This window comes from Peromyscus eremicus, chromosome 7 (genome assembly GCF_949786415.1).
Source record: "Peromyscus eremicus chromosome 7, PerEre_H2_v1, whole genome shotgun sequence".
NCBI lineage: Eukaryota > Metazoa > Chordata > Mammalia > Rodentia > Cricetidae > Peromyscus > Peromyscus eremicus.
Window position 1 is genome coordinate 104,969,455 of NC_081422.1, and position 26,311 is coordinate 104,995,765.

Consider the following 26,311-nt stretch of genomic DNA (forward strand, 5'->3'; position numbering starts at 1 on the left):
CACTTCCCAGAAAGGCAGCATTGGTGTCTTATCATCCTTCTGCTACATGTGCACGCTACTAAACAAGGAGTCCCTAGCCTGCTTGTATTGTGTGGAAATGCTTCTTCATGTGCACTAGGCCATACTTTGCTCTTGTTCACTCATCTGCAGCCACCATGTTGTAGATATCGAGCTGATGGTTTTTGTCATTTAGGAATCTTTGTCTGAAGTAGAAGAGAAATATAAGAAGGCCATGGTGTCCAATGCCCAGCTGGACAACGAGAAGAACAACCTGATCTACCAGGTGGACACCCTCAAGGACGTTATTGAAGAGCAGGAGGAGCAGATGGCAGAGGTGTACAGAGAAAACGAAGAGAAATCAAAGGTAGCTGTTCATCTTGTATACCCTTTTCTTGGTTCAGAAAATCAAAGCCTAGCATTTAAAGAAGATGGGCTTGGTGGGAAACTCCAGAACTGAGTAGTCTGAGAAATTAATTAGTCACTGCCCTATCAATTGAAATTTTTTTGTTTTCTAAAGGAAAACTTTTATCCTTTTTTTAAGTTTTTAAAAACTAGATTACAACTCAAGTATTATTCTTTTAATTATGACAATGACATTAATTTGCTTCTTTCTTTCCATTTTAAATGGAACAACATAGAGCTTAGTGAGATAGGGAATTTTTCCTGTGAACTTCTAAGTTCTCTAAGAGATTCCACTTCCAAATAACCACTTAATTAGAAGCAGCGGTTTAAAGACGTGAGTCAGGAACTGACAGATGTTTTCTTAAGAAGTTACATACAGTTGGAGCACAAAGGCCACTGAGTGCCAGGTCTGCCCTTGGGCAACTGCAGCAAAGAAGCTGGGTTCTAGTAAGAGTTGATTGGACCTGGACATTTTAAAGTGTTGGTGTCTAAGCAGAGAATAAATGGATATTATTGCTAGAGATTAGTTACTGCTGTATTGCCAATATAGAAAAAAAAAAGTAAAAAAACAGTTTAGGAAATATGTATTGGTTGAATTGTTGGAAACAGTCAATTGTACATAGTAAAAGGAATAACAAGTTGTATAAGTGTTTGATGAACTTCCATAGTAATGGTGTCCAGTGTAGGCTCACTGAACTGAATTTACTGCTCAGGTGTGAACATTAGTGACATGTAGGAGAGACTGCAGTTATGAGGACAGGAGATATATGGAACTCAGTTTCCTCTGTCTTTCTATGAATCTACAGCTGTTCTTTAAAGGCCTATTTGAAAATGCTGCTGGGGTGTAGATGTGTGAAAATAAGGTATCTTTCATGTTAGGTCAGGATGGGCCTTGAAGAGGATGCTGTGGTGACAGTGAGTGCTTTACTCTTTGGTATTCTGTCCCAGAAACCAGTTTTGAGGTTCTGAATCATCATCTTTGCTTGTTCCAAACTGATGGTACCTCTTGCAATAGAATGCCCATCTGCACAGAACCCATAGAGGCCAGCTTCTCTGATGTACTTCATTATGGTAGCAGATGCTGAGAGCTCTGTACATCAGCATTGTTAAAGTTGTTACCAACCCTGGAACCCTGAGTTCAGTTCTCAGGACCTGTGTGGTGGATGGAGTGGACCAATTCAATGAGTTGTGCTCTGACCTCCATTTTTTCTAATACACAAATAGTGGAAAAAAAAAAAGTGTTACACACACACACACACATATTTGTTTTTTAATACACAAATAGTAAATATATATATATATGGTTTTTAATACACAAATTATATATATATATATTTATTTATTGGTTTTTGGGGACAGGGTTTCTCTGTGTAGCTTTGGGCCTTTCCTGGATCTCACTCTGTAGACCAGGCTGGCCTCAAACTCATAGAGATCTGCCTGGCTCTGCCTCCTGAGTGCTGAAAAGGCGTGTGCCACCACCGCCTGGTGTAAATGTATATTTTTAATTTAAAAATGTTTTTAGTTCTTGTCGGTATCATAATAAATGCATCTTTTATTTATTCATTTTCTTTAGGTTTTTGTTTGGAGACAGGCCTCATACACCCAGGTTAGCTTCAAACTTGCTAAGTAGCCAAAGATGATCTTGAGCTCCCGTGCCTCCTGCCACACCAGTGCTCGATTTCAGTCGGCACTGCTGTAGCCAGCTTATTGGCTCCGTCTTTAAACGTCTCCGTGTCTGTTAGCAGCAGAGCACCTGACTGGGAATGTGTGGAACGTATTCTCAGGGTTGGGGACATAACTTAGCTGATAGATGCTTGGACACCTTGCACCTGTGTAAAAGCCTGGCAGGGCGGCACATATCTGTGACCACAGTGCCGGGGAGTCACAGATGAGTGGATCCCTGCAGCCCACTGGCCAGCCAGCCTAATGCAGTCGATGAGACGAAGGTGGACACCAACTGAGAAAGAGCCTGACATTAACCCATGTCCTCCACACACACATGCACACACATGCAGCTACATCCATTCATACATGTGCACACCACAAACATACAAAAGCATTATTTTCTTAATACTTATTTTAATAAGAAATTAGCTCACTGACATTTAAAAACATGTGGTTAAGCATACTTGCTGTTCTTCAAGGGGACCCAAGTTTAGTTCCCAGCACCCACATGAGGTAGCTCACAACTACTCGCAACTCCAGTTTCGGGGTATCTGACACATGCTTCTGGCCTCTGTAGGTACCGGCATGTGGTACACATACATGCATGCAGATATTCACACATACACACAACATAAAAATAAGTCTTTAAATTTTTTATTGATTTTGAACACAGAAGAAGTATGAAGAGACTCTAATGAGTCCATCAGCTTCCCATTGCTACTGTCGACCCATAGTTAGCATGCCCTGTCCTTTTCCTGTACTCTATATTAAATTCTAGGCATATAATTTTAGTAATTAATCTTGACAGACTACATATTGGAAAACATGCAGTGACAAACATCTCAGGGGCTGGAGGTGGCTAAGCAGATAAAGCCCCTGTCATACAAACTTGAGGACAGGAGTTTAGATGCCTGGCAACCCTGCAAATACCAGGAGAACATGGCAGACCACTGGGAATTCTGGGAGGCAGAGACGGGAGAACTGGAGAAGCTGAGTAGGGAGACCAGATGAATCAGTGAGCTCTGGGTTCAACGAGAGACTCTGCCTTAATATAAAAGGTCAGAGAATGAATACCTGACATCTGCTGCAGCCTCCACACACACTTGCCCATCTGACACCTGTGAACATGCGCTTGTGTGCTCTCCCTCTCCCTCTCTCTCTCTCTCTCTCACACACACACACACACACACACACACACACACACACACACACAAAACCAGTTCACACTTGAAAAATTACTATCAACTCCTTTATATTATATACCCAGTCACTGTTAAAATTTTAATAGTTTTAAAATGCCACACACAATTTTTCTTTTTTTATACTTAGAAATCAGAAGCTAGCCATGGTTGTGCATATTGTAATCCTAGCACTTGAGAATCTGAGGCAAGAGGATCATGAATTTATGGCCGGCCTTGGTTACACTGAAAACCTTTCTCAAAACAAACAAAACCAGAAGCTGGGTATAGTGGCACACATCTTTACTCCTAGTGCTGGGGACACAGAGTCAAGAGGGCATTTGTGAGTTTGAGGCCAGCCAGAGCTGTACAGTGAGACCCTGAGACCTTGTGTCATCCCCTCCCCACAGCCTCTCCCAGCCACACCCTCCCAGGATCCAGATAAGTTCCACACTTTGAAATGAGTTGCTGTGTTTTAAGACTCATCCAGTGTAGATATTGAGGAAATTTGATTGCCTGTCCCGAGGCTTGCTGTTCTGAAAGACGTTGCCTCCTCATTCCAGGGCATTGTTCATGGGCCCCGGCTCTTTGGTTCCTGTGAACAGGCTGTCCGTGTAGAGATGTCACCAGATGTAACTGGAGCCTGCTCTAGGAGTGTGCTTCTTCCTACAGAGCCCCTGGAGCTGGTTGTCGGTCCAGGGTGTCTGATGCCCTCTCCTGGCCTCCACAGTCACCAAGCAAGTGATGCACAGACATCTATGCAGGCAAAACACCCATACATATAAAATTTAAAAAATGACCCAATTCATATACAGCTTCCCATTTAAAGTCTGATTCAGTGGAGTTTAGGATATTCACAAAAATGTGCTTCTATCACACCCACAGAGAGTATTTTCATTCTCCCAAGTAGAAGCTGAATACTCCCTACCCATCATTCTACTGTGCTTGATCCCCTGGCCTCAAGTAACCACTGACCTTTGTATCTGTGTAGATTTCCCTATTCCAGACTTTGATATTAACAAAATCATAAAAGGAACTCGTTCAGGATTGTCATCTTACACCTAGTGTAGTAATACCGAGTCACCCGTGCTGCAGCACACACAGTTCTTCATTTCTTTGATGGCCTGTTAATATTCCATTGTTAGGGTAGCCACATGTGTTGGGAGGTCCAGCAGCATTAATTGATATTTGGGTTGTTGTTCCCTTTGGCCTTTTATAAAAAAGGCTGACGTGAACATTGTGTACTTTTGTGTGGACACTGTTTTCCTTTGTCTAGAAACATAGGAGTGGGATTGTTGGGTCCTCTAGCAACGGCACGAACTGTGTGAGGCGGAGCAGACTTTCCAAAGTAGTGTCAGCGTTTCAGTACATTTTACTGGCTACACTCTTTGTCCACAGCCTCTCCAGTGTTTACTACTGTCTGCCTGCCACGTCTAGCCATCGTAGTGGCTTTGATCTGCATTTCTCTGATAAAAACACTGGTTTCTAGTATCTTTTCATGGGCTTATGGTTTATCTTGAAATCGCCCATTTTAAAATTTTTATTACTGTTATAAAACTATATTTCAGATAAAAGTCACTTACCAGTGACTTACAGATATCTTCCACCATTTCTGTGGTTCTTTTTAACTTCTTATTCTTTGTTTATTAGCTTATGGCATCTTTTTTTGTCTTTTTATCATGTCCATCTTTAAAGAGGATCTTCATCTTTCATTACCTAGATAGATAATTTGCATAGTTTTGGAAGTTAAGATAAAGACTGCTTTGCCTTTATAGTGTCAAAATAAGGAGTTGTTGTGCCCTCACAGTGACCAGTCGTCTTCATCAAAGTGTCTTTTTGAAGCCGAATTCAGTGTTGGGTGTGACAGCTTTTGTTCCTGTTGATGCTCAGATTTTGCCACTTCTGGCTATTGTGAGCCTCTTTTGGGCTGATTCTCAAGTTCTTTGGGAGGCTCACTGAGAGCCTCCATGCTTTCTGACAGAAGAACGTGCTTTGGCCTTATCTTTGGATCCATCCTTTGTCCAAGCAGTCCTCCATCTCTTCCCACGGGCCTAGCCTGCTCTTGCTGCTCAGTCGATCATTTCGTAGGCTCCTTAGTGGAAATAATGTATGTGGGTTTTTTTGTTTGCTTAAATGACAAAATACATTGTGCTGTGATGGTTCAAGTTTATATTTATGACTCTAGGGATTGTCCTCAGTCCCTCTGTTCTCCATCTCCTTTGTGCCACACTGCAACTTCTAATTCTTCTTGCTTTATTCTAGGTCACTCAACAGAGCAAGACTAGGTCACACTAGTGTAGTTACCGAAAGGAGTCATACATAGTGTTTGGCTTGGCCTTTACTCTGGGACAGAGGCTATGCATAGCCAAAATATGTTTTTTAAAAGTTACTTGGAATAGTTTAATTTTTTTTTAAAAAAAAATTATTATGGTAAAAATCACACCACAATAAACTTACCATTTTAGCTATTTTAAAGGGTGTCATTCACAGTAGGATGTTATATATATTTATATTGTGTGTGAAATCTGTACATTTTATCTTGCAAAAGTAAACTCTAAACAGTTAAATAAATAGGGACATTTGACCCTTTCCCAAGCCCTTAGCAGCCTCCATCCTGCCTTCTTCAGTATGTGACTGACTTATAGTACTTACAGTTAGTCCCCAATGCTCATGATAAGAGTTCCTTCTCTCAAAGGCTGAACACTGTTCCCGTGTCTCTGCTGCACTTTACCCATCCGCTCCTCTTTGCCAGGTATTTGGGTTGTTTCTAATAGAAACTGGGCTTTAAATTGCCTGACTTAGGTAAAAATAGGTAGATATGAAGTCAAAGGAAATGAATTCAGTTTGTCTTTTTTCTCATCCTCATTTCCCTTTTCTTTGGAGGAATTCTTTTTTATTTTACTTCTGTTTTTTAAAAGATTCTTTCCTTTTATTTAGTGCATGTCTGTGTGCCACATGAATGCCTGGTGCTTGTGTAGGTCAGAGGAAGGAACTGAATCCTCTGGAACTAGAGTTAGAGATGGCTGGGAGCCACCACGTGGGTGCTGGGAACCAAACTCAGGTCCTCTGCAAGAGCAGCGAGTGCTCTTACCCGCTGAGTGATCTCTCCAGCTCCAGGAAATTCTTTTTAAGTTTAGTGATTCATCCTTTATTTTTATAAGCCAAGAAGATATGTTAGCCAATGTTGATTAAAAACACACACAGCATTTGAAATGCATCTAAACACATGTGTTTGTGGCCCTCCTTTCTTAGAAAATAGCAGCACAGTGTAAATGCTGTTCTGCTTGTAACACACAGATCTTCACTCCTTCCCACGCTCTGGCTATTCTGTTGTGCAGACACTGCTCCACTAGACCCAGTTCGTGGACGTGCTTGCTGTCCAGAAGTCAGCCTGCAAAACAAGCAGCTGCTTGGATGTTCTGTGGTTTTATCAGTGTGTCTGTGATAGAGAGCCGTGGCGGGTGGATCCACGGAATTCTCTTTTGTAAGCCACGGGTGACGACACACCACTGTGTGTCTCTCTCCCTTGAGCATGTTTTACAATGGAGCTGTTCCTGTCTTGTTTCCTGGGCTTTAGCCTGGTTTTCCATGTTGTCAGTGGTTTGTGTTCTTGTTGTTATTTATTATCTTATTTTAGGAGTTCTCCAAATGGAAAAATAGCAATAAATCTTTGTCCCAGAATATAAATTATAATTTCTTGTGTAGCTTGTCATTCCTATCTTTACTTTGTGATATCTTTTGCTATTCTAAAAATTGTAATTTTTATGTGGTCTCTTACCCCACTTACCCTTTACTGGTTTTGGATAATGGAATCATTTAAAATAGTTTCCTCTACTCTGCAGTTACTCATTTTTAAGAAGTACCTACAAGTTGCTATCCCTTCTGCTGCCTTTCTTGCCCTTATCAGACAGGATGGAGATGGAGAGTGTGACCCTTTCTACCAAATGCAAGTCATTCATGCAGGCCTGGGTAGCCAGACTTGGTCTCGGTGCTAAATTACATATGTTCAGCTTTGTAGCCCTTGACTTTATAACAATATCATTTGCTTAATAACAGGAGTTAGAAAGGCAGAAACATATGTGCAGTGTGCTGCAGCATAAAATGGATGAACTCAAAGAAGGCCTTCGGCAGAGAGACGAACTCATTGAGGTATGTATTTGAACTGTGGAAATACTTAATTTTGAAAAATAGATGAATTGGATAGGGTGGTGGTGTGTTTGTTGGGAGAATACAATGCTGTAAAGCAGTGGTTCTCAATTTTCCTAATCCTGTGACCCTTTACTATAGTTCCTCATGTTGTGCTGATCCCAACCATAACATTATTTCATTGCTACTTCATAACTGTAATTTGCTACTGTAATATAAATATCTGCTTTCTGATGGTCTTAGGCAACCCCTGTGAAAGGGTCTCAATCCCCAAAGGGGTCCAAACCTACAGGTTGAGAATTGCTGCTATAAAGAGTTTACTTATATAAACATTTGTCTCTCTCAAAAATTTTTCAACATGAAATATAAAGGCAAGTTTAAAGAGTGAATGCTTACACATTCTATAAAATCCCCCCTTTAATAGCAGGATTTTTGACCAGTGTCTTGTATTCTTAAGCACTTTTCCCTGAAGATACCATGAGATGTTAGAAAAGGAAGCAGTATAGGGTCTATTCTTTGGGTCCTAGTGCATGGCATCCTGTGGGGCGTGATTCTTGAGGAGTAAGAATCTTGATCTCCACTCAAGTTGATGCATTCGAGGTAGCTGAAGAAAAGGAAGTTGTCAAGGTCTCCCCCTTGTACTACAGCACCTCAGCTCTCTGTGGTGGAGAAGCTCTGTACCACACTACAGCATCCCAGTGTCAAGGACAGTGGTCGGCAGCAGCGCAGTTCGCGCACCGCCCTGCTGTGGTTAACTGCCTCAGTTTTTATTAAGAAGTACACAGCAAAGGATAGATAGTAAGGCTGGATTTCTGTAATTTATCACCATGTTTTCTTGAAAAACGAGCCTACGGTGCTAGATCCAAACTTGGAAAGCCTCAGTCTTTTTGTGCTTACAATTACTACCTTTCCATATCAGTAGCTATTGGTCATGCCTGGCTGAAAACTGAGTATCACACATAATGCCTTTGGGTCTCCAGAATTAAGATTTGCACAATCAAGTGGAGAGTGTGTGAGGAGGAAAGTGTTGCTGGCAATTTGTCAGTGACAAATAGGGAAAACACAGTAAGAGGTCCAGGATAAGCACTTGCTCTGGTTGCCTTTCTGTTGCTGTGATAACACCCATGGCCAAAAGCACTTAGGTGGGGAACGGATTTATTTCATATATTTTCAGGTCACAGTCCATCACTGAGGGAAGTCAGGGCAGGCACCTGAAGGCAGGCCTGTTTGCTGTTCCACACAGCATTATCTCCAACTAGGGAGCTCACTCACAGCCAAGGAAGTGCACAAGAAACCATGGCTAGCTCACTGACTGGCTGAAGCTTACACTCCTCATTCAGCTTCCTTATACAGCCCAGGCCCATCTGCCCAGCCAGTGGAGAGTGGGCTGGGCCTCTCACATCAGTTAGCAATCAAGACAATCCTTCACAGACATGCCTCCAGACCTGATAAAGACAGTTATTCACCTGAGAATAACTTCCCCCCAGGGGATTCTAGGCTGTGTCCGTGCTAACTAGGATGACATCATTACCCATCAGAAGGCTTGTTTGAGAGCTGCTAAAAACTCATGTTTCTCTTATAGTTTATGATATTCTTGATATCTCAGTTTTTGCCAACAGAAAGTCAGAGTGATCAAGCTGAAGATATGTCTGTCCTTATTTTAGTTCTGCTTTACCAAACACCATTCAAGTCTTCAGCTTGCTTTCTGTGGTAAAGGATCATTTGTTCATAAGTAAACACAAGTTTCCTTTAGCAAATATAAGCGGTTCCATGTTTGGGTAGAAAGGCAATTATCACAGGGTGAACATGTAGGAGTGCTGTGTATAGGCAGGAACACAGCTGGCCAGCTGCCTCAGCTGCTGTTGGAACAGTTAGTTTTTCCCAGTACCCTTTCAGACATTTGCCCTGCCCCCTCTTCTTGTGCTGGTGATGGAACCCAGGGCCAGTGCACACTCAGCACGCTCTCAGCTCGTCCCACTGCCTCACTTGCTTACTGTTGGGCAAGGCAGTGAGACACTGGCTGTCACCTTTCCCTGCTCTGTTGACCATAGGCCCCCCCCCCCCCCTTAAAATCCATCTGCCGTGTCCTCGTTCTGTTCTCCTTCTTCTAATGCCCTTGCTTTTTCTTTCTGCTTTTATTATTTCCCTCCCCTTCTTCTTCAGGAGAATCAGCGCCTCCAGCAGAAAATAGACACCATGACAAAAGAGGTGTTTGACCTCCAAGAGACCCTGCTTTGGAAAGATAAAACAATTGGGGTATGAGAGGAGATGGGGCTTTGGAGAAGTTCACTCCTGAGGAATAGACCAAGAAAGTGTAGACAATATGAATAAACAGAAGACAGACTTCCCTAGGAAACCTGGTAGTGTGCCTAGAGAGAACTTCTCTTTCCAGACTCCATTCTTGTGATGCTCAGAAATAGAAACCTTTGAAAGAAGTGTTCTTTATTTTCCAAGGATTCTTATCCCAGAGCAACCACAGGCATCTAATTCAAATTCTGTGGGTAGCTGGCTATTTTACCTTACAAAAGTATGGATTAAAAAGAAGTTGGAGGTGGAAGATGGGGAAAACGTTATCATGTAAATTGTTGGTGAATAAAGTAGGAGGGGATTACAGATCAGTTTAGTGATGGAAATGGATAGGAATGTAAGCTCACAGGGCTGCCAAACTGTGACACCATCTCTAATTATAACCCAGCACTCCCCAGCTTGGGGCCTGGTAGGAAAAACACCCTCACTACTGCTTTGTGTAGCATTGCAGGTACACTCCAACCATGCTGGAGGGTAGCAAAACTAGTCACATCTCTAGTTCCATAGGGCAGAAATGTCAAGAACTAAAGGTACTTTTAGATAATTTTCTGAAGCTTAAGTTACCAAATTTCCAAAAATCCGCCAACAACTAGAAAATCTTCCCAGGGGACATTCTGGTTGTGAATTACTTAATTTATATACATTTTTTCCTTGGAAAAGTGAAGTGATATGGGGAAGTGGGCACACAGAGTAGGCAGTTGTGGAGGAAAAGTTGAAAATGTACATCTTGTCTGGGATGGCCATCTCATGAGGCAGGGAGGCCTGGGACTTCTCATTTGTATGGCTTTCTTAGCAGTTTAAACTGGTTATCTTGGACTAGCTTAGTAGCTAGAGTAAAACTACACACCCCCTAAAGGAGCTCATTAAAATAGACCTTGGTTTCCTACAAGAAAGACATGCCAGTGGTGGTTGTAGTGGCACAGCCTTTGATCCCAGAATTTGGAGAAAGGCAGGTAGGTGGATTTCGTGAGTTCTAGGCTAGCCTGGTCTATGTATTGAGTTCTAGGACAGCCAGGGTTACCCAGTGTGACCTGTTTCAAAAAGAAAAAAAAGAAAGAAATGTCTAAATATACATGCTGATGGCTAAGATATAAATTACTTGGCTTTTAATTGTCTGAAGTTTTTTAGAAGATGTATTTAAAGAGTAAACTTTTACAAACTGCTGAGGTAGCTCAGTGGGTAGAGGGCTTGCCTTGCAAGTGTAATGATTGATCTGGATTTCCAGAACCCACCTGAAGGTGGGAGGAGAGAAGAAAGTCCACAAGTGGTCCTCCACTTCTACTGTGTGGGTGTGCCTACTCATACATCATATACATAATAGTACTGTTTTTGAAAAATTAAATGTTTATTTTGAGGAAAATTAAGATTCACATACAAATGTATGAAATGATACCAAGATATGCCCACACACTCTTTGCTCTAGAATGCCACATGTTGCAATGCTGTATGTAGTACAGTGTTACAGCCAGGACATGTCTGTGGACAGTGAAGATAAAGCACTTCCTCTTCTCCTTTTTGTAGATACTCACTCTTCCTACTCCTGGCCTCCAGCCCTCAGAGCCACTCTGTCATTTTGCCATTTTAAGAATGGTGTAGCTGGGTGGTGGTGGCACACGCCTTTAATTAATCCCAGCATTTGGGAGCAGAGGCAGGTGGATCTTTGAGTTCAAAGATTTACAGAGCTCTAAACAGCCAGGGCTATACAAAGAACCCTGTCTCAAAAACAAACAAAAGGAATGTTGTATAAATAGAAACTAACAGTGTATAATATATTTGGACTTAGATTTTTTTCATTCAGCATAACTCAAAAAGTTTATCTAATTTTAACAGTAGTTTATACTACCCTTAGCTTTTCTTTAATTGTGTTTATTACAAATAATGATCTACCATCTTAACAGTTGGACAGTTCAGTGGAGTTAAATTCACCTGTATTGCTGTGCACTGTTCCCATCCTGTCCAGCTAATGGAATGGCACTAAGCAATGCCATCCACCTCACCCCTGCCCACCACCGCTCCACTCTGTCTCCAGGTTAATACTCTAGGTTCCTCAATGAGGTGGACTCACATAGCACTTTATGACAGGAGCACAATATCCTAGGGCTTTAGAGCTTCATCATCAGCATTGAAGGATGTGTCAGAATGAGTTGTGTGTGTGATCTTACTATGTGTAGTTCAGGCTGACCCTTCCATTCCCTCCTAAGTTCTGGGGTTCCAGGCATTCTTTACCTACACTCAGCAAATATCCTTACTTTTTGAAACTGAATGGACAAATGTGTCACATTTCTCTCTCTCTCTCTCTCTCTCTCTCTCTCTCTCTCTCTCTCTCTCTTTTAAATTTTTCGAGACAGGGTTTCTTTGTGTAGTTTTGGTGCCTGTCCTGGATCTTGCTCTGTAGACCAGGCTGGCCTCGAACTCACAGAGATCCACCTGGCTCTGCCTCCCGAGTGCTGGCATCAAAGGCGTGCGCCACCACCGCCCGGCCACATTTATCTCTTAATTGACACCTGGGTAGCAGCTTCCACCCCGGCTGTTGTGAATATGCTGCTGTGCATATGTTGTGCAGGTATCTTATTCATGCTCTGTTTTAAGTTATTTGGGGTGTATAACCCAAAGTAGAATTGCTAAGTCATTTAGGAACTTTGTTTTAAGGACCAGCCATTCTGTATTCCATAGCACATTCCTCTCAGCAATGAGCAAAGGATAGAATTCCTCCACTTCTTCACCAACACTTGTTACTTCTCTGTCTGATGTTGTTATGTTGTCTGTTTTTGCTTTTTCCAGTCTAAGGAAGAGAACCCAGGAGCTCACACCTGATAGGCAAATGCTCTACTATTGAGCTCCATCGCTAGACATGGTTTTTTTTTTTTTTTTTTGAGACAGAGTCTGTGTATACCAGGCTGAATCCACCACACCCAGCTTCTCTTTTACTTCCAAAGGGCTTGCTTTCAGTACCTAATGCATCACTCATCTTCAGGTTTATTTTCAAGAATAAAATCTAATAACTTAATCAAGAAACAGGTCCCAGGTTGAAACTGAGCTTTCTCTCACTTTTCCTTGGTGACATCAGTTCCTTTATCACTAGCTTCTTGCAGGTCTCTATAGGTACTCAACGTCGAATAGAGTAGTGCACATAAAGGGCCTGGGCTCTGGGCCAGCCCGCATCCGTTAATTCTCATTCTCAATAACTGCAGTTATTGAACCTGTTGCCTAGCATTTTAGCCTGTTCCACATCACTGTTTGGCTTTTTGATGCTAAAATTAGATGTTAGATCTTTGACAAAGGATTATTTAGATCTCTGGAAGGATGTCCTTTTTACTCTTTAAAAATCTGCCTGCAGCCGGGCAGTGGTTGTGTGGTCAGGCGGCACAGAGGACTGCAGATCTAGAGCACATATGTTTGACACAACTATAAAGGTGTTTCAGTAGCTTCCAAGCTTTGTGGTGAAATGAACAAATACACAGGATATATTTTATTTTCCTAACTGTAATTATAGGAAGATGAAATTTTAAAATCTAGAAGTAAAACAAGAACCCAGTACTATAATTGTGGAAGGAGACATAAAAGCCACATACTAGTGTTTGCTAGAATTCTTAACTTGAGATTGGTCTATTCCTGAGAGGTCTTTTGTATTCAGTGGGATTATTGACACAGCATATCGTGAAAGTGACCATCTCCTCAGCTTCATATTGTGATTATAACACAACTGCATGGCATGCTTTTGTAACACACATGTAACCTGTGGTGCAGGTGACTGCCATGTCCATAACACACATCTAACATAACCCATATGGTTTGGGTGACTGCCTGCAGATCAGAAATGTTGCTGTGCTTGTTCTAATGTTCATTTGCTGGTCAGGTGGTTAGGTAATTGGAGATCCATTAGATGTGCGAGTTTCTACCACTATAGAAAGGAAGGTAGGGATTGACATTACAGTGTGAAAAACGAGGAGAGGGCCTGCCTAAGGGGCACATCCCCAGCGTTATGTGGGGTGACCATGAAGGAGCAGAATGCAGACTGTATGCAAGGTGTTAGGAACAAATGAACTAGACTCACTTCTCCCCTGGAGCTGCTGTAACTTTGGACAGGGAGATGATAAATGCACTCCAGAAGGCAGAAGCCAGGGCTCCACCACCAGATCAGTGTCTGCTGTCACAGGCGGTGCAGCACAGTGGGGGTGCTGTCATGCTTACTTGTTTCCAGTTTGGTCATAGAATAGGATTATAATGGTTTTTATAAAAATTACTCAATCAGTGCCAGGCATGTTGACATATGCCTGTTAATCCCACTGTAGGACCAGGAGTTCAAGGTCAACCTTGACTACATAGCAAGTTGAAGGCCAGCCTAGGCAATATGAGATCCTCTAGAGATTTAGCAACAAGGACAACCACTAAACACTTTCTAGCCATTAGTAACTAAGCAGTTGACCTACTTTTTGACCTGGTGATCAAAGTTACAGCTTACCTTATTGGGTTAATGCTGGAGAAAACATGAGATCAGGAGAAATAAATAGCGGAAGGGTTCTGGTAAAGACAGCCCCTGCCGCCAGGTTCCCGGCACCTGCTTTCTTCTTCTTCGTGTTTGCACGTGGTTTCAGATTCACTATTGATGACCAGAGTAGCTTCCTCCTTCTGCCTGTGCTGCTGTCCTGAAAGCTCTGATGCAGGGAACAGGGAGGCTCCCGAGGAAAGCCCACCTGCCTTTCCCAGCCCTCCGTGCAGCCTGCCAGTGCGAGCAGTACCCCAAGCCCAGTGTGCCTCCTGAGGGGTGCCACTGTTAGGCCTCCTATTTGCCAGATGGGTGGATTCTGATATGTCAAGTCCCCAAAGCTAGATTTGAAACTCCTGACCCACTCACTTGATTAGTATAAACTAATTTTTATCAGAAAACCAATTAACATAGTAGGTTGTAGAGAATTCCTTTGGAGCTGAGCTGTCTTGGGCCAAGTGGTAACTGAGTATCTTGCTAACACTGGAGAAGAAGCAGACAGCCAGTATTTAAATAACTTATCCAGACTTGCTCTTTTTCCCAAACCATCTTCATTTTTAACAAGCATATTCTTAACTAAACTACTTCTGTTAAAGATGAAATAAAATGTGTTGGGTTTTTGTTGTTGTTGACCAAATGAAAATGTACTGAGGAAATTATGCAGGAAATATTTGTGTGTAAAGATGATCTTCATGTGATGAGCATGTCTTCCAAGTTCATGCATGAGGGCTCTTCTCTGTTTCAACCATTCTGCTGCTGTGCACACAGGCTGCTCCCTCCCTGCCTGGCCACTGTCTCCACACTTCTAACCTTCTGCTTGTAGGCCTTACCTGCTTATTGGATTAGTCACCTTTCTCTTGCTCTTTTTCTATGCTGTTCTTTCCCTTGCTACCCTGCCTAAAACCAGGCCCTAGAGAAACAGAAGGAACACATTACCTGCCTCAGGAATGAGCGAGATGTGCTCAGAGGGGAGCTGGCTGACCTGCAGGAGACAGTGAGGACGGCAGAGGTACGTCGGCCTGGGCCTTCTTCCCCTGCTCTTGCCTTAGTTCTTTGCTGCCCAGAAACAACAGCCTTGATACGATGGTGGATTGAGCTAGTTCTTCCACAGAGGTATATCACATAACTAATCTAACTAGTTCTTACCCATGGCAAACAAACATTGTTGCAGAGATGCCTCAACAGAACTTTCAGTTTCTGTGTGGATTACTGCTTGTAATGGTAGGTTTTTCTTCCCCACAGAAACATGGCTTAGTTATAATCCCAGACAGCACTCCCAATGGTGATGTCAATCATGATGAACCTGTTGTGGTTGGAGCCATTACTGCTGTGTCTCAGGAAGCTGCTCAGGTCTTGGAGTCAGCAGGAGAAGGGCCACTGGGTAAGACACTGCTTGGTATTCCGTTTTAGATTGATGTTGGGCTTCAAGCCCAGGGTAGGGGTGGGAGGCAGTATACGGCTATTTCGACAAGAATCTGGACACATTGTCTCTGACATTCTTGATCTTGGGAAAGCAGAAATGGAGTCATCGTGTGGGTTAGCACTGATGGAAGCATTGCAGGTGCATACACATCGCCTTCCACCTACAACAGACTTTGTGCAGAGTCCAGCTGCCCATCCCAGGGGAGCTCAGGGCTGTGGCGACTTGCTAGCATGGGGTTAGCTTCTTCCTCGCCCACCTGGATTTAGAGTCTAAGCTTACCCCAGGGCTCTACAGCTCTTTGCCACCACTTTTCTTAAAGCGAGAAATGGATGATGGAGAAGGCACATATTGAAGTGTGACTTCCAGGGCAGGATTCAGGCCTGTTAAAATTGACCCTTAGAGAATCTAACAACACCTCTCCAGAAAGTCACAAAGGGGCCCAGCCACTGTCCCCACAACAAATCTAGGGGAAGAGAAATAACACAGATAGATACCGTGCCATCAGCTTACATTAATTTTTTAAAATTTTTTTAATTTAAATTTTTTTCTTTAACCTTGTTTGTGTGTGTAGTTTTCTTTTTCTTTTCTTTTCTTTTCTTTTTTTTTTTTTTTTTTTTTTGGTTTTCTGGGACAGTGTTTCTCTGTGTAGTTTTGTAGTTTTGGTGCCTGTCCTGGATCTCGCTCTGTAGCCCAGGCTGGCCTCGAACTCACAGAGATCCGCCTGGCTCTGCCTCCCGAGTGCTGGCATTAAAGGCGTGCGCCACCACTGCCCAGTGTGTGTAGTTTTCTTAAGGGAGTGTGAGGCACTACAAGAGCAGCACAGGCTAAACTGTCTTAAAGTTAGTAGGCATGTTGTCTCATGTAGAGTTCTAGAAATAAAATTAATTGTTGATAGAGGATGCAAGTGAGCTAGAAGGGAAACCCATGCAGGCATGCTCACCTTTGGCATTTGAGATGACACTGTCATTCGCAAAGCCCAAACTCAAAAACCATACAAAAACAAAACAAAAATCATGTAAGTTTACCATTTTGTTCGTTCCCTTCCATAGCTGTTACAGCCTGATAGTGGATAGAGCTGAAGACAGCAATGGGCAGCTCTGGGGTTCCTCCACCTCTTTGGGTGCTAAGGGAACTGGAACTGACATGTCCGCCCCTCATTTATTATGGGCCATTGGCCAACTGTGAGCTGCTGCTTATCTGAACTAGTGGTGTCTCCTCAGCCCAGGGGGCCTGTTCCCGCCTGGAAGCAGCAGCCCTGTGCATCTGCCCCAGGCTGGAACCCAGGTTCCCTATCCTGGTTTTCTTGTGTTCATCACTAGATTAGCCACAGGTTTAAACAATAGTTGAAGCCACTCCAGGTTTTCTGATCCACGAGGCTCTCTCAGTTTCACACCAGTTTTAGAGCTCTCACTCACCTGCTCCATTGGCCATCGCAGGCTCATTGGTGCCAGCATTATGCAGGGCCTTGACCCGCACTCCCGGGCCCACTCCTGTTCCGTGTTCTGCTCCCCACCAAGGCTGGGAGCCTCTGAAGACAACTGGGAAAAGCTTGCACGTTTTTGCAACAACAACAACAAAATGGTTTCCTCTGGACTCCAGTTTGTGTCTAGGCAGAAAGTCGCTGCTCTGGGAGCAGATATTTGATGTCATAACTGACCAGCTAGGAATATGTTTGGGAGAATAAAGTATTCTTTTGATTGGAGTTAAGGCCTTTGCTTCTTTTCATGTTCAGAATGTAAACAATGTAATTTAGTAGATGCTGGCTATTTGTGAAAACCTTTCCAAGTCCAGTTTACAGCTTCCCACTTGTTCCAGATGTGAGGCTACGGAAACTTGCTGGAGAAAAGGAGGAGCTCCTGTCACAGGTGAGATGTCTGCTCATCTGAAACCATTAGTTCATCTAAGATAGGCAGTAAAATGCTAATAAATTAAATGTTCACTAGAAATTAGATACATTGCTGGGTGTAGTAGTGCACACCTTTAATCCCAGCACTTAGGAGGCAGAGGCAGGTGGATCTTTGTGAGTTTGAAGCTAGCCGGTCTGCATAGTGAGTTCCAGGACAGCCAGAGATACATAATAAAATAAAATAAAATAAAAAGATATTTCTTAACTTTAGTACTCAAGTAACATTTAAAGGAAGAAAAGCTAATTGATATTGTCTTTAAAAATGTATGGGATGCATACAAAGCTGGTTGCTCAGCCCTTCTACCCCCACCCTGACCATCTCTGTCCTCTCTCAGCTGTCCCTTCGTGAGAGTCACTGACTTCATGATGCTACTCCTTAAAGGGACCATCTGTTGACAGTCCTCTGTGGAAGACAGACCTCTGCCACACATGTGCATACTTCCTGTTCCTGTAGCCTCTCAACAGCCAGTCTGTTTCTCTCTGCAGGACTCTGAACGTTGGCTCCATAGGGAGCCATCCTCTGTTCTGGGTGGCTTTTCTTGTGTTTATCATACTGTTAGCCCGTTTTAAGCAGTAGTGTAAGCCCACTCAGTTTTCTGATCCATAGCAGGTTCCTTGGCTCCATCTTTCAGTCTCTGACCGCCCAGTCTGAACTAGCAGCTTGTTCACTCTGTGCTGCTGGGACTGTCCTTCAAGCCTGTGGGGACTTTCTCTGCCTGTGCTTTGGGTTGGCTTCCCTTTTCTCGGCTTTTCTCCTTTCCTCTTTCATTCACTCTTATTTTTTATATTCCAGTAGCTTCCTGAGGAAAGAGCATGTGGGCTGGTAATTTCCCATGACTTTGAAGGCCTGAACGTGTCATTTTCCCTTAGGCTTTTAAAAATCTCTTCCTTTATTGTCCTGTCCTTGAAGATAGTTGTTCAGAATTGTGAGGACAGGCTAGGAGATGGCTCAGTGAGCAAAGTGCGTGCTGTGCAGGCCAGACGACCTAAGTTCAATTCCTAAAACCCACATGAAAGTAGCACATGAGAACTGACTCCTCCAAGTTGTCCTCTGACCTCCAGAAGAGTGTTTTTGTGTATGTGCATGAACACTCAATAAATAATAATAATAAACAAATTTGAGGACATTTTGAGGTTTGATCTCTCATAGGTGATGTTTTTCTTTTCCTCTGTAAGCTTCTGTCCTATTCTCTTTCTCTCTAGTATCTTGAAATCTCACAGTGATGTGTTCAGAAGTTTTCAAGCATGATAGCAGCCCCTGTTGATTCTAGTCTTTAGTTTGGAAAAACTTGAGTGGTTTTAGTTACTCTTTCCTCACTCCTATTCAGTCAGTAAGCAAATGGCAAGTGATACTCTACTGTTTAATACATTATTCATGGCACATAGGAAATTTGGATGAATAATCAGATTTGTGGGTTTATTTGAAAAATCCATGCCCTGGCAGGCCTTAGTAGAGAGAGGTCAGGCAATAGAATTAAGCTGTGTTGTATGTGAAGTTTCTGTGAACACATTTATCATGTGTTTCTCTAGTGACATTCAGCTGTGTGGCAGGCATGTAGTCAAGACAGACATAGCTAGGACAAGGGATGTGGTGGGCATGTAAGACTGTGGTGATCAGGTTGGACCTAGAAGTCAAGCTGAGTGAGCGGTGTTGAGAGGACATCTAAGTAGAGATCAGCTGTAGTAGAAAGAAGATAGATTAATGATTGGAAGTGAGTGTGGCTGAAGGATATTCAAGTTAGGGTATAGAGAGAATGAACGGGGGGGATCAGCAGTCGTGGTTAGAGTATGTGGAACTAAATAACTTAGGGAGTATGGCTCTCTAATGTTGAAGTCTGTTATTATGTGTTACATGAAGGCCAAGGGCAAAAAGAGGTAGATGGCAGGATCCTTGAAGGGGAGGTGTTCCAGAATCAGGGGTGCATTATGGGAGCATGTCACTACTCTAGATGTGTATTGAAATGGCCAAGATAGAGGGTAGTTTTGGGAGTTCAAGTCAGGAGCTAACATGACAGAGGCACAGTACACCAGTGAAGATGTGAGGCAGTTAGACATGAATCTCAACAGGTAAGATTAAGAATGGGGACTTCTAGGGAGTATGAATAGGATAGTTCAGCACCAGCAAGGAAAGCCTGAGAGCACTATTCCATTTCCAGGCTGAGGTAGGAGCCTGTGAAGACAAAAGCTGTAGTGCTTAGTGGGGCTCTAAGAACTGCAGGGCTCTGTGAGAGTACTAAGGTGAAAAGTGTACTCTGAGATGAGGCTGTGGCAGGAGCATCAGCTGGTGGCAGGCTGATGCTTCCAGAGGCATTGGAGAAGTTTGTGTGTGTAGCGGGGTAAGGTTAGGTATGGCACAGGGCCTTTGGGTTAAGAGTGCTGAAGAAGAGGGATGCCCCTTTTGGGGTGTGGTAGAAATGATGGGATAACAACCCAATTCTCTCAAGGCAAACCCATAAGTGTGCAAAGGGCAGAGGTGCCTGGGAAGTATGCATTCACTGAGTGTGAAATCAGCACTTGCCTTTCCCATTGGACAGTGGCAAAGCTTGTTCTCAGCTTCCTTTTAATCTCTGGCAGCAGAGTTAAGGAAACTGGGAAAGCCAGACATTTGTGCTTCCAATTAATTTGAATATTTAAAGTTCTCTAAGTATTCAATTTATCTCTAAAAAACTAGACAAAAAGTCCTATCTACCCATGAAAGGATTCATTTTAATAAGACTAAGAAAAAATATTCAAAAGTGTACTGTTGTGTAAACACACACAAGTAAGTAATAAAGAGTAGAAGTCTTTATTGAGACACCTGGTTTCTGAGGCCCATTCCTTTCTGTTTATATCAAATGCCTAGAGCCATTCTTGTCTTAGGAAAAACTGTTTGAGTGATTTGTATGACTTGCTAAGAATAATAAGGATCTGCTCTGTTGTATGTGATGGCCACTGGACCAGTTACCTCCTTTAAGAGAATGGGGTTGGAAGCTGGTAAAGGCACTGCAGCAGTAGCTGTGCAGACATGTCCTGGATTTGAATTCCCAGCAGTAGGCACTGCAGCATGTGTCTGTAATACCAGCACTGGAGAGGTGGACACAGGAGGTTCACTGGAGTTTGCTAGCGAGCCAGCCAGGCCAAATTGATTAGCTTCAGGCTTGGTGAGATCCTTGTCTCAAAAACATGAAGACCAACTGAGGAAGGCATCTGATGTAGACCCCTGGCCTCCATATATGCATCGGCACATACAAACTTAACACTTATCTTCCATCCAGGCCTGGTGACACAGGTCTGTAATCACAAGTACTTGGGAGGCTGAGGAAGGAGAATCACAAGTCCAAGGTCTCCCTGAGCTGAAGAGTGAGTGCAAGGCCAGTCTGGGCAACTTAGTGAGAACCTATTTTAAAGTAAAAAAAAAGAGGGATATGGCTACAGCTGTCGTAGTGTTTGCTTAGCATGCCTGAGTCCCTGGGCTTCACCCTCAGTATCCCCAAAGAAAGAGATAAAGAAACAGACAGACACTGATCTCACTGGTGACTTTTGCTTCCATTTCAGATTAGAAAGCTAAAGCTGCAGTTAGAAGAGGAACGGCAGAAGTGTTCCAGGAATGATGGCACATCTGGGGACCTGGCAGGACTGCAGAATGGCTCAGATTTGCAGTTCATCGAGATGCAGAGTAGGTACCAGACAGGCCTGGTATGTAGCATGTATCCCTGGAACAGAGGTGGAGGTGGGCTGCTGGAGTCCAGGAGAGTGGTCCTGACCTCTTAAGAGCTGAACAGGGACTCTGCTCACCTGTGAGTCCCAGGGATGGCATGGGCCAGTCCCTGCCCGCATGTGATGTCTGAGCGCCTGTGTGGGTCCCTCTTCCATTTATGCTTTTTCTTTGGAATTCATCTTGGAAAATTGAAAATTTAAGACCAGCTTATTAATGTTGAGTTTCTGAAATTTACTAGTTTTTAACAAAAATTCATCTTTACATGAAATTAAAAGCAAGGCTACAAGATATAGTCTGTTTATACAAATTCTATTTCCTTTCCCTTTTCACTTTTGACCCCATATTGTTGGTTTGTTTGAGAGAGGGTCTTTCTACATAGTCCTGGCTAGCCTGAAATCACTATGTAGACTGGGCTGGCCTAGAACTCAGAGATCCACCTGCCTTTACCTCCCAAGTGCTGGGATTAAAGGCGTGTGCTAACCATGCTTGGCCCCATATTGTTTTTAAGTGTCTATCTACTGTATTCACCCTACATACCACAGTAGAGTTGTCCCAGCATCCATTCTTATTATTGCCCTGTTGGTAGTGATGTGTCACTTACAATAAGGGGCTTTTATTTTTGTAATTTGTAGGGGCTTTACTGATAATGTACTTTAAAATCTTGGCTATCTGTGTCCCTTTCATATTAACAATTGGACGGAGGATGAATGGAAGAATTTGGGGGTCGAAGCTTATTAGTAATAACTTATGTGGTTAGTATTACCTTTTTTGGACCTCAGGTCTCTCATATTCCTTGATGAGTAGTTTGTTCTAGAATCTCACTTTGGTGGGACAGGAAGGTGACAGAAGGTAGGAAGGCTAGTTAGGAGCCTGGTAGGGTAAGCTTGACCAGTATAGTGGATGCCAGTAGTCCCAGAGGGCACAAATAGATTTTGAAAGATTGCAAAAGCAGCAAATTTGAAAGGAACCAAGCTGAAGAGGAACAAAGTAGCTTTTGTGTGACTGTTTCCTGGAGCCAAGCAGGTGTTAGAGGTGGGCTTTACAGGTGGAGGTTAAATGACCTGAGCAGCACTTGGCAGCCAGGACTGACTGCCGAGGACAATGTGAGCAGCTGCTAGCTCTGAACAGCAACTGGACCTGTAGTGAGTAGGGTTTAGAAACATACAAGAGTGAGTGAACAGACTTGTACACAGGAAGGAATCAGTGTTTGAAAGTGATAAAGTAGCTGCACATTTTCACAACCAATAGGTTACTGGAGATTTGAATATAAAAACAGGACTCTAACTTCTCTTGTAGAGCTCATGAATGGAAAGTTCTCTCCACGACCAGAGGTGGCCCGGAAAGATAGCTGCTCTATCCATTTTTTGAAATAGTCTCATTGTGCAGCTCAGGCTGGCCTCAGACTCATGATCCTCTTGTCTTAGCCACCCAAGGGCTAGCATTTGGGGTTACAGGGAGGTGCCACCTCCTGTGGTTCCTGTTAAGGTGATAGTAACTGTCCAGTCAGCAAAACTGCTTGCACTGAACACTGCATAGGTAGGCCTCCTATTGTTCATGTGGAAATAGAGCAATGTTCTGGAGTTTTTTTGAATTTTTCCTTTGGTGACTTAGATGTATGTTCTGTAGACTTTGCAACTGTATAATCTTCAAAGGGTGAAGACTTTAGGATCCTGGTGGGAATTTTAACCCCACCCCCATTTCTAAACTTCTAAGCTCTTTATTTCTTGGGAATGATGTACATCTAATGATTTGTAGCTAAGCTCTTTATTTCTTGGGAATGATGTACATCTAATGATTTGTAGCTAAGCTCTTTATTTCTTGGGAATGATGTACATCTAATGATTTGTAGCTAAGCTCTTTATTTCTTGGGAATGATGTACATCTAATGATTTGTAGCTATACCTATAACATCACCATATTATTGAAAAGCATTTATCTCAGCTTTATTGAAGCATAGAATGCAAAGCATTTGGCTAGGTCCATAAATTTAAGAAGACTAGGCAGGACCCCCTCTTTACATACACAAACAGTATTACAGAACATAATTATAAAGAGAATGCAGATAAAATGAGCAAGGGAAGAAGTTACAGTTCCCGAGTTATGGAGACGAGTGCATCTTACTGAGGCTGGTAAATAATTGAATCAGTGTGTGAGAGAGCAGAAACACTGCCTGAGAACTAGAAGGTATAGGGCTGGGTTCAGAGAAGCAGGGGGCCCAGAGGCTGCAGGGGCCATTGCCACCCTGTGAACTTCCTTTCTCAACGCTCTGTTCACATGCATTTAGAGCAGTGGTTCTCAACCTTCCTAATGCTGGGACCCTTTAACACACTTTCTTATGTTGTGGTGACCCCCAACCATAAAATTATTTCATTGCTACTTCATAATTGTAATTTTGCTACTGCTATGAGTCATAAATATCTGATACATGACCTCCAAAGGGGTCTTGACCGACAGGTTGAGAACTACTGATTTGGAGGGAAAGAAGAACTTGTTTGGCCCTAGGGATACTGCTGAGCGGAGGTGCAGGAGTTATCTTGTAGTACATAGAGTCCAGAACCTGAACTGCATGTCCTCTATATGCTACTTCACAGCTTCAATTCTGGAGATGAGTGTAATTCATTATTATCTTCTGTTTTAGGAGATGCCAATAGACAAATTAGTGAATACAAATTCAAGCTTTCCAAAGCAGAACAAGACATAACCACCTTGGAACAAAGTGTAAGTACTTCTGTGAGGCAGCAAATGATTTAGATGCCATCAAATGCTATCAAATGCCTCTCAGCCTCTTACATCAAAGTGGTTAGACCTTTGAATTTCTGTAGGTGGCCTCGGCCACTGGATCTCTTCAAACGCTCTGCATTACAGCTGAAAAGCCACCAGAGCACACCTGGTGGGGAAATTCAACTTTGTATTTGTTCTAAAGATGGAGGACTGGGCCAGCAGGATGGCACAGCAGATTACACTTGCTGCCAAGCCTAAAGATCTGAGTTTGATCCCCAGGACCCACACAGCTGTAGACAACTGATTCCCACATGTAGTCTTATCTTGTCCTAGTTACGATTTCTATTCCTGTGCTGAAACACCATGATCAAAAGCAACTTGGGGAGGGAAGAGTTTATTTCCTCATATTTCCATATAACAGTTCATTATCAAAAACAGTGAGGGCAAGAACTCAAGCAGGGCAGGAACCTGGAAGCAGAGGCCATGGAGGGGTGCTGCTTACTAGCTTGATCCTCATGGCTTGTTTAGGCTGCTTTCTTTTAGAACCCACAACAAATAGCCCAGGGATGGCACCACCCACAATGGGCTGGACCCCTCCCCCATCGACCATTAATCAAGAAAAATGCCCAGCTGGGTGGAGTTGGTGAACACCAAGTTCGAGGCCAGCCTGGTCTACAGAGCAAGTTCCAGGACAGCCAGGACTGTTACACAGAGAAACCCTGTCTCAACCAAAAAGAAAGAAAGAAAATGCCCTATAGATTTGCCTGCAACCGAATCTTACGGAGGGCTTCTCTCACATGAGGACTCCTCCTCTCAGGTGACTTTAGCTTGTGCCAATTTGACATAAAACGAGCACAGACCTCTATGTGCACACAGTAAATAAACAGGTGTAATATTTTCTTAAACATAGTACTTTGTAGCTGTCATTTTTTAAAAAGCTATTTCTAGAGAATTTTAAAACAGGGCCTCTTTAGAAAAATATTCCTTCTGTACATCTCAAATGCCTGAAGACTTAACATGGGAAATTGGCCCTATAGTGAACGACTCTGCGATTGTACTTCTCCTGGGCTCCTGGGCTCCCCAGTGACACTGAGTTTCCATCTTGGCTGCCAGGCAGTGGTGGCAAACCCTAGAGGCCTGTGTGCTCCTCTTTACAGATCAGCCGGCTTGAGGGGCAGGTGCTGAGGTACAAAACTGCTGCTGAGAATGCTGAGAAAATTGAAGATGAGCTGAAAGCAGAGAAGAGGAAGCTCCAGCGAGAGGTACTGTGCTAACACACTTCCTGGAGAACACATTCCTACAAAGAAAGTCTGTGGGAAAATTCTCACGACACAAGAAATCTTTAGTCAAGTGTGGGGGCGCATGCCTTTAATCCCAGCACTTGGGACAGAGGCAGGCCAATCTGTTAGTTTGAGGGCAGCCTGATTTACAGAGCAAGTTCTAGGCCAGCCATGGATACCCAATGAGACCCTGTCTCAACCAAACCCCAAAATAAAGGAACAGTGGAGTCACTTGCCCATCGTACAGACTTTGGACCTGCACAGTGGCTGCCATTGACTTTGGTAAGGCAGCATGTAAAAATGTATTTTGGGGTTTTGCTTCAGATGACATCAGTTTTTGCAGCCTTTACACATCTTGTTTTGTGGCTTTACAATCCGCAGCACCACTGTTGAGGCCTCTAGCTGCCTGGAGAAAAGTGGCAGCTGTTTGGGACCCCATGCATGGCTATCATTATTAGCAGGGCTCCGTTTCCCAGAAAGCAGAAAGGAAGAGATGCTGGGCTTTCTTCTGACCACATAAAGTGACTGTGCTCTTTGTCTCCAGCTACGGACAGCCCTGGACAAGATCGAGGAGATGGAGATGACCAACAGCCACCTGGCGAAGCGTCTAGAGAAGATGAAGGCCAACAGGACGGCCCTTCTAGCCCAGCAGTAGGCCTGGGTGCTGCTCCGAGGGCTTTGCCCGGAGACACTGACTCTTTTGTATATTGACACAAGCCCTTCTAGTACTGTCTGAGTCTCGTCATTAAACAGCCACCTTTGTATTTTATAATTTATGAGAATGAAGCAGGTTTAATCGTCATGAATTTGGATTTTGTTTGTAGCTCACTTCTATAGTGAGAACTAGTCTGTGCTTTTTATTTTTCATTTTCAACATTCTAGAATCACGTCTTCTCACCATCTTCCTCCAGCTGCCTCACTGACTGGGCACTTGGGAGGCCTTGGTGTGGGTTCTGGAGGATGGCCATTCTGAGTGCTGAGACACTTGCTAGAGACCTCAAAAACACAAGTGCCTTCTCCACGGTGTGATACGGGCTTCAGAGACCAAGTGGCCAAGATTCCTCCTCTTCTTACCAGAGCATTTATATTTCAGTGAGGAA

General features: G+C 43.3%; 1 protein-coding gene across 24 annotated transcripts in view; it reads left to right on the top strand.

Moving 5' to 3' along the window:
• Positions 1-25,983, top strand: part of Lrrfip2 (LRR binding FLII interacting protein 2) — a 110,643-nt gene extending 84,660 nt beyond the window's left edge. For 10 of the 24 annotated variants that reach the window (XM_059268770.1, XM_059268775.1, XM_059268774.1 and 7 more), the window contains 10 exons: positions 194-364; positions 7,302-7,394; positions 9,555-9,647; positions 15,092-15,193; positions 15,427-15,565; positions 17,423-17,472; positions 21,048-21,168; positions 23,849-23,928; positions 25,089-25,193; positions 25,756-25,983. In XM_059268770.1, the coding sequence (XP_059124753.1) occupies positions 194-364; positions 7,302-7,394; positions 9,555-9,647; positions 15,092-15,193; positions 15,427-15,565; positions 17,423-17,472; positions 21,048-21,168; positions 23,849-23,928; positions 25,089-25,193; positions 25,756-25,866 (1,065 nt within the window). In that variant the 3' untranslated portion in view covers positions 25,867-25,983. The remainder of the gene's footprint in view (positions 1-193; positions 365-7,301; positions 7,395-9,554; positions 9,648-15,091; positions 15,194-15,426; positions 15,566-17,422; positions 17,473-21,047; positions 21,169-23,848; positions 23,929-25,088; positions 25,194-25,755) is intronic. The other 14 variants (XM_059268776.1, XM_059268783.1, XM_059268781.1 and 11 more) reach the window with 3 other exon arrangements.
• The last annotated feature ends 328 nt before the right edge of the window (positions 25,984-26,311 follow it).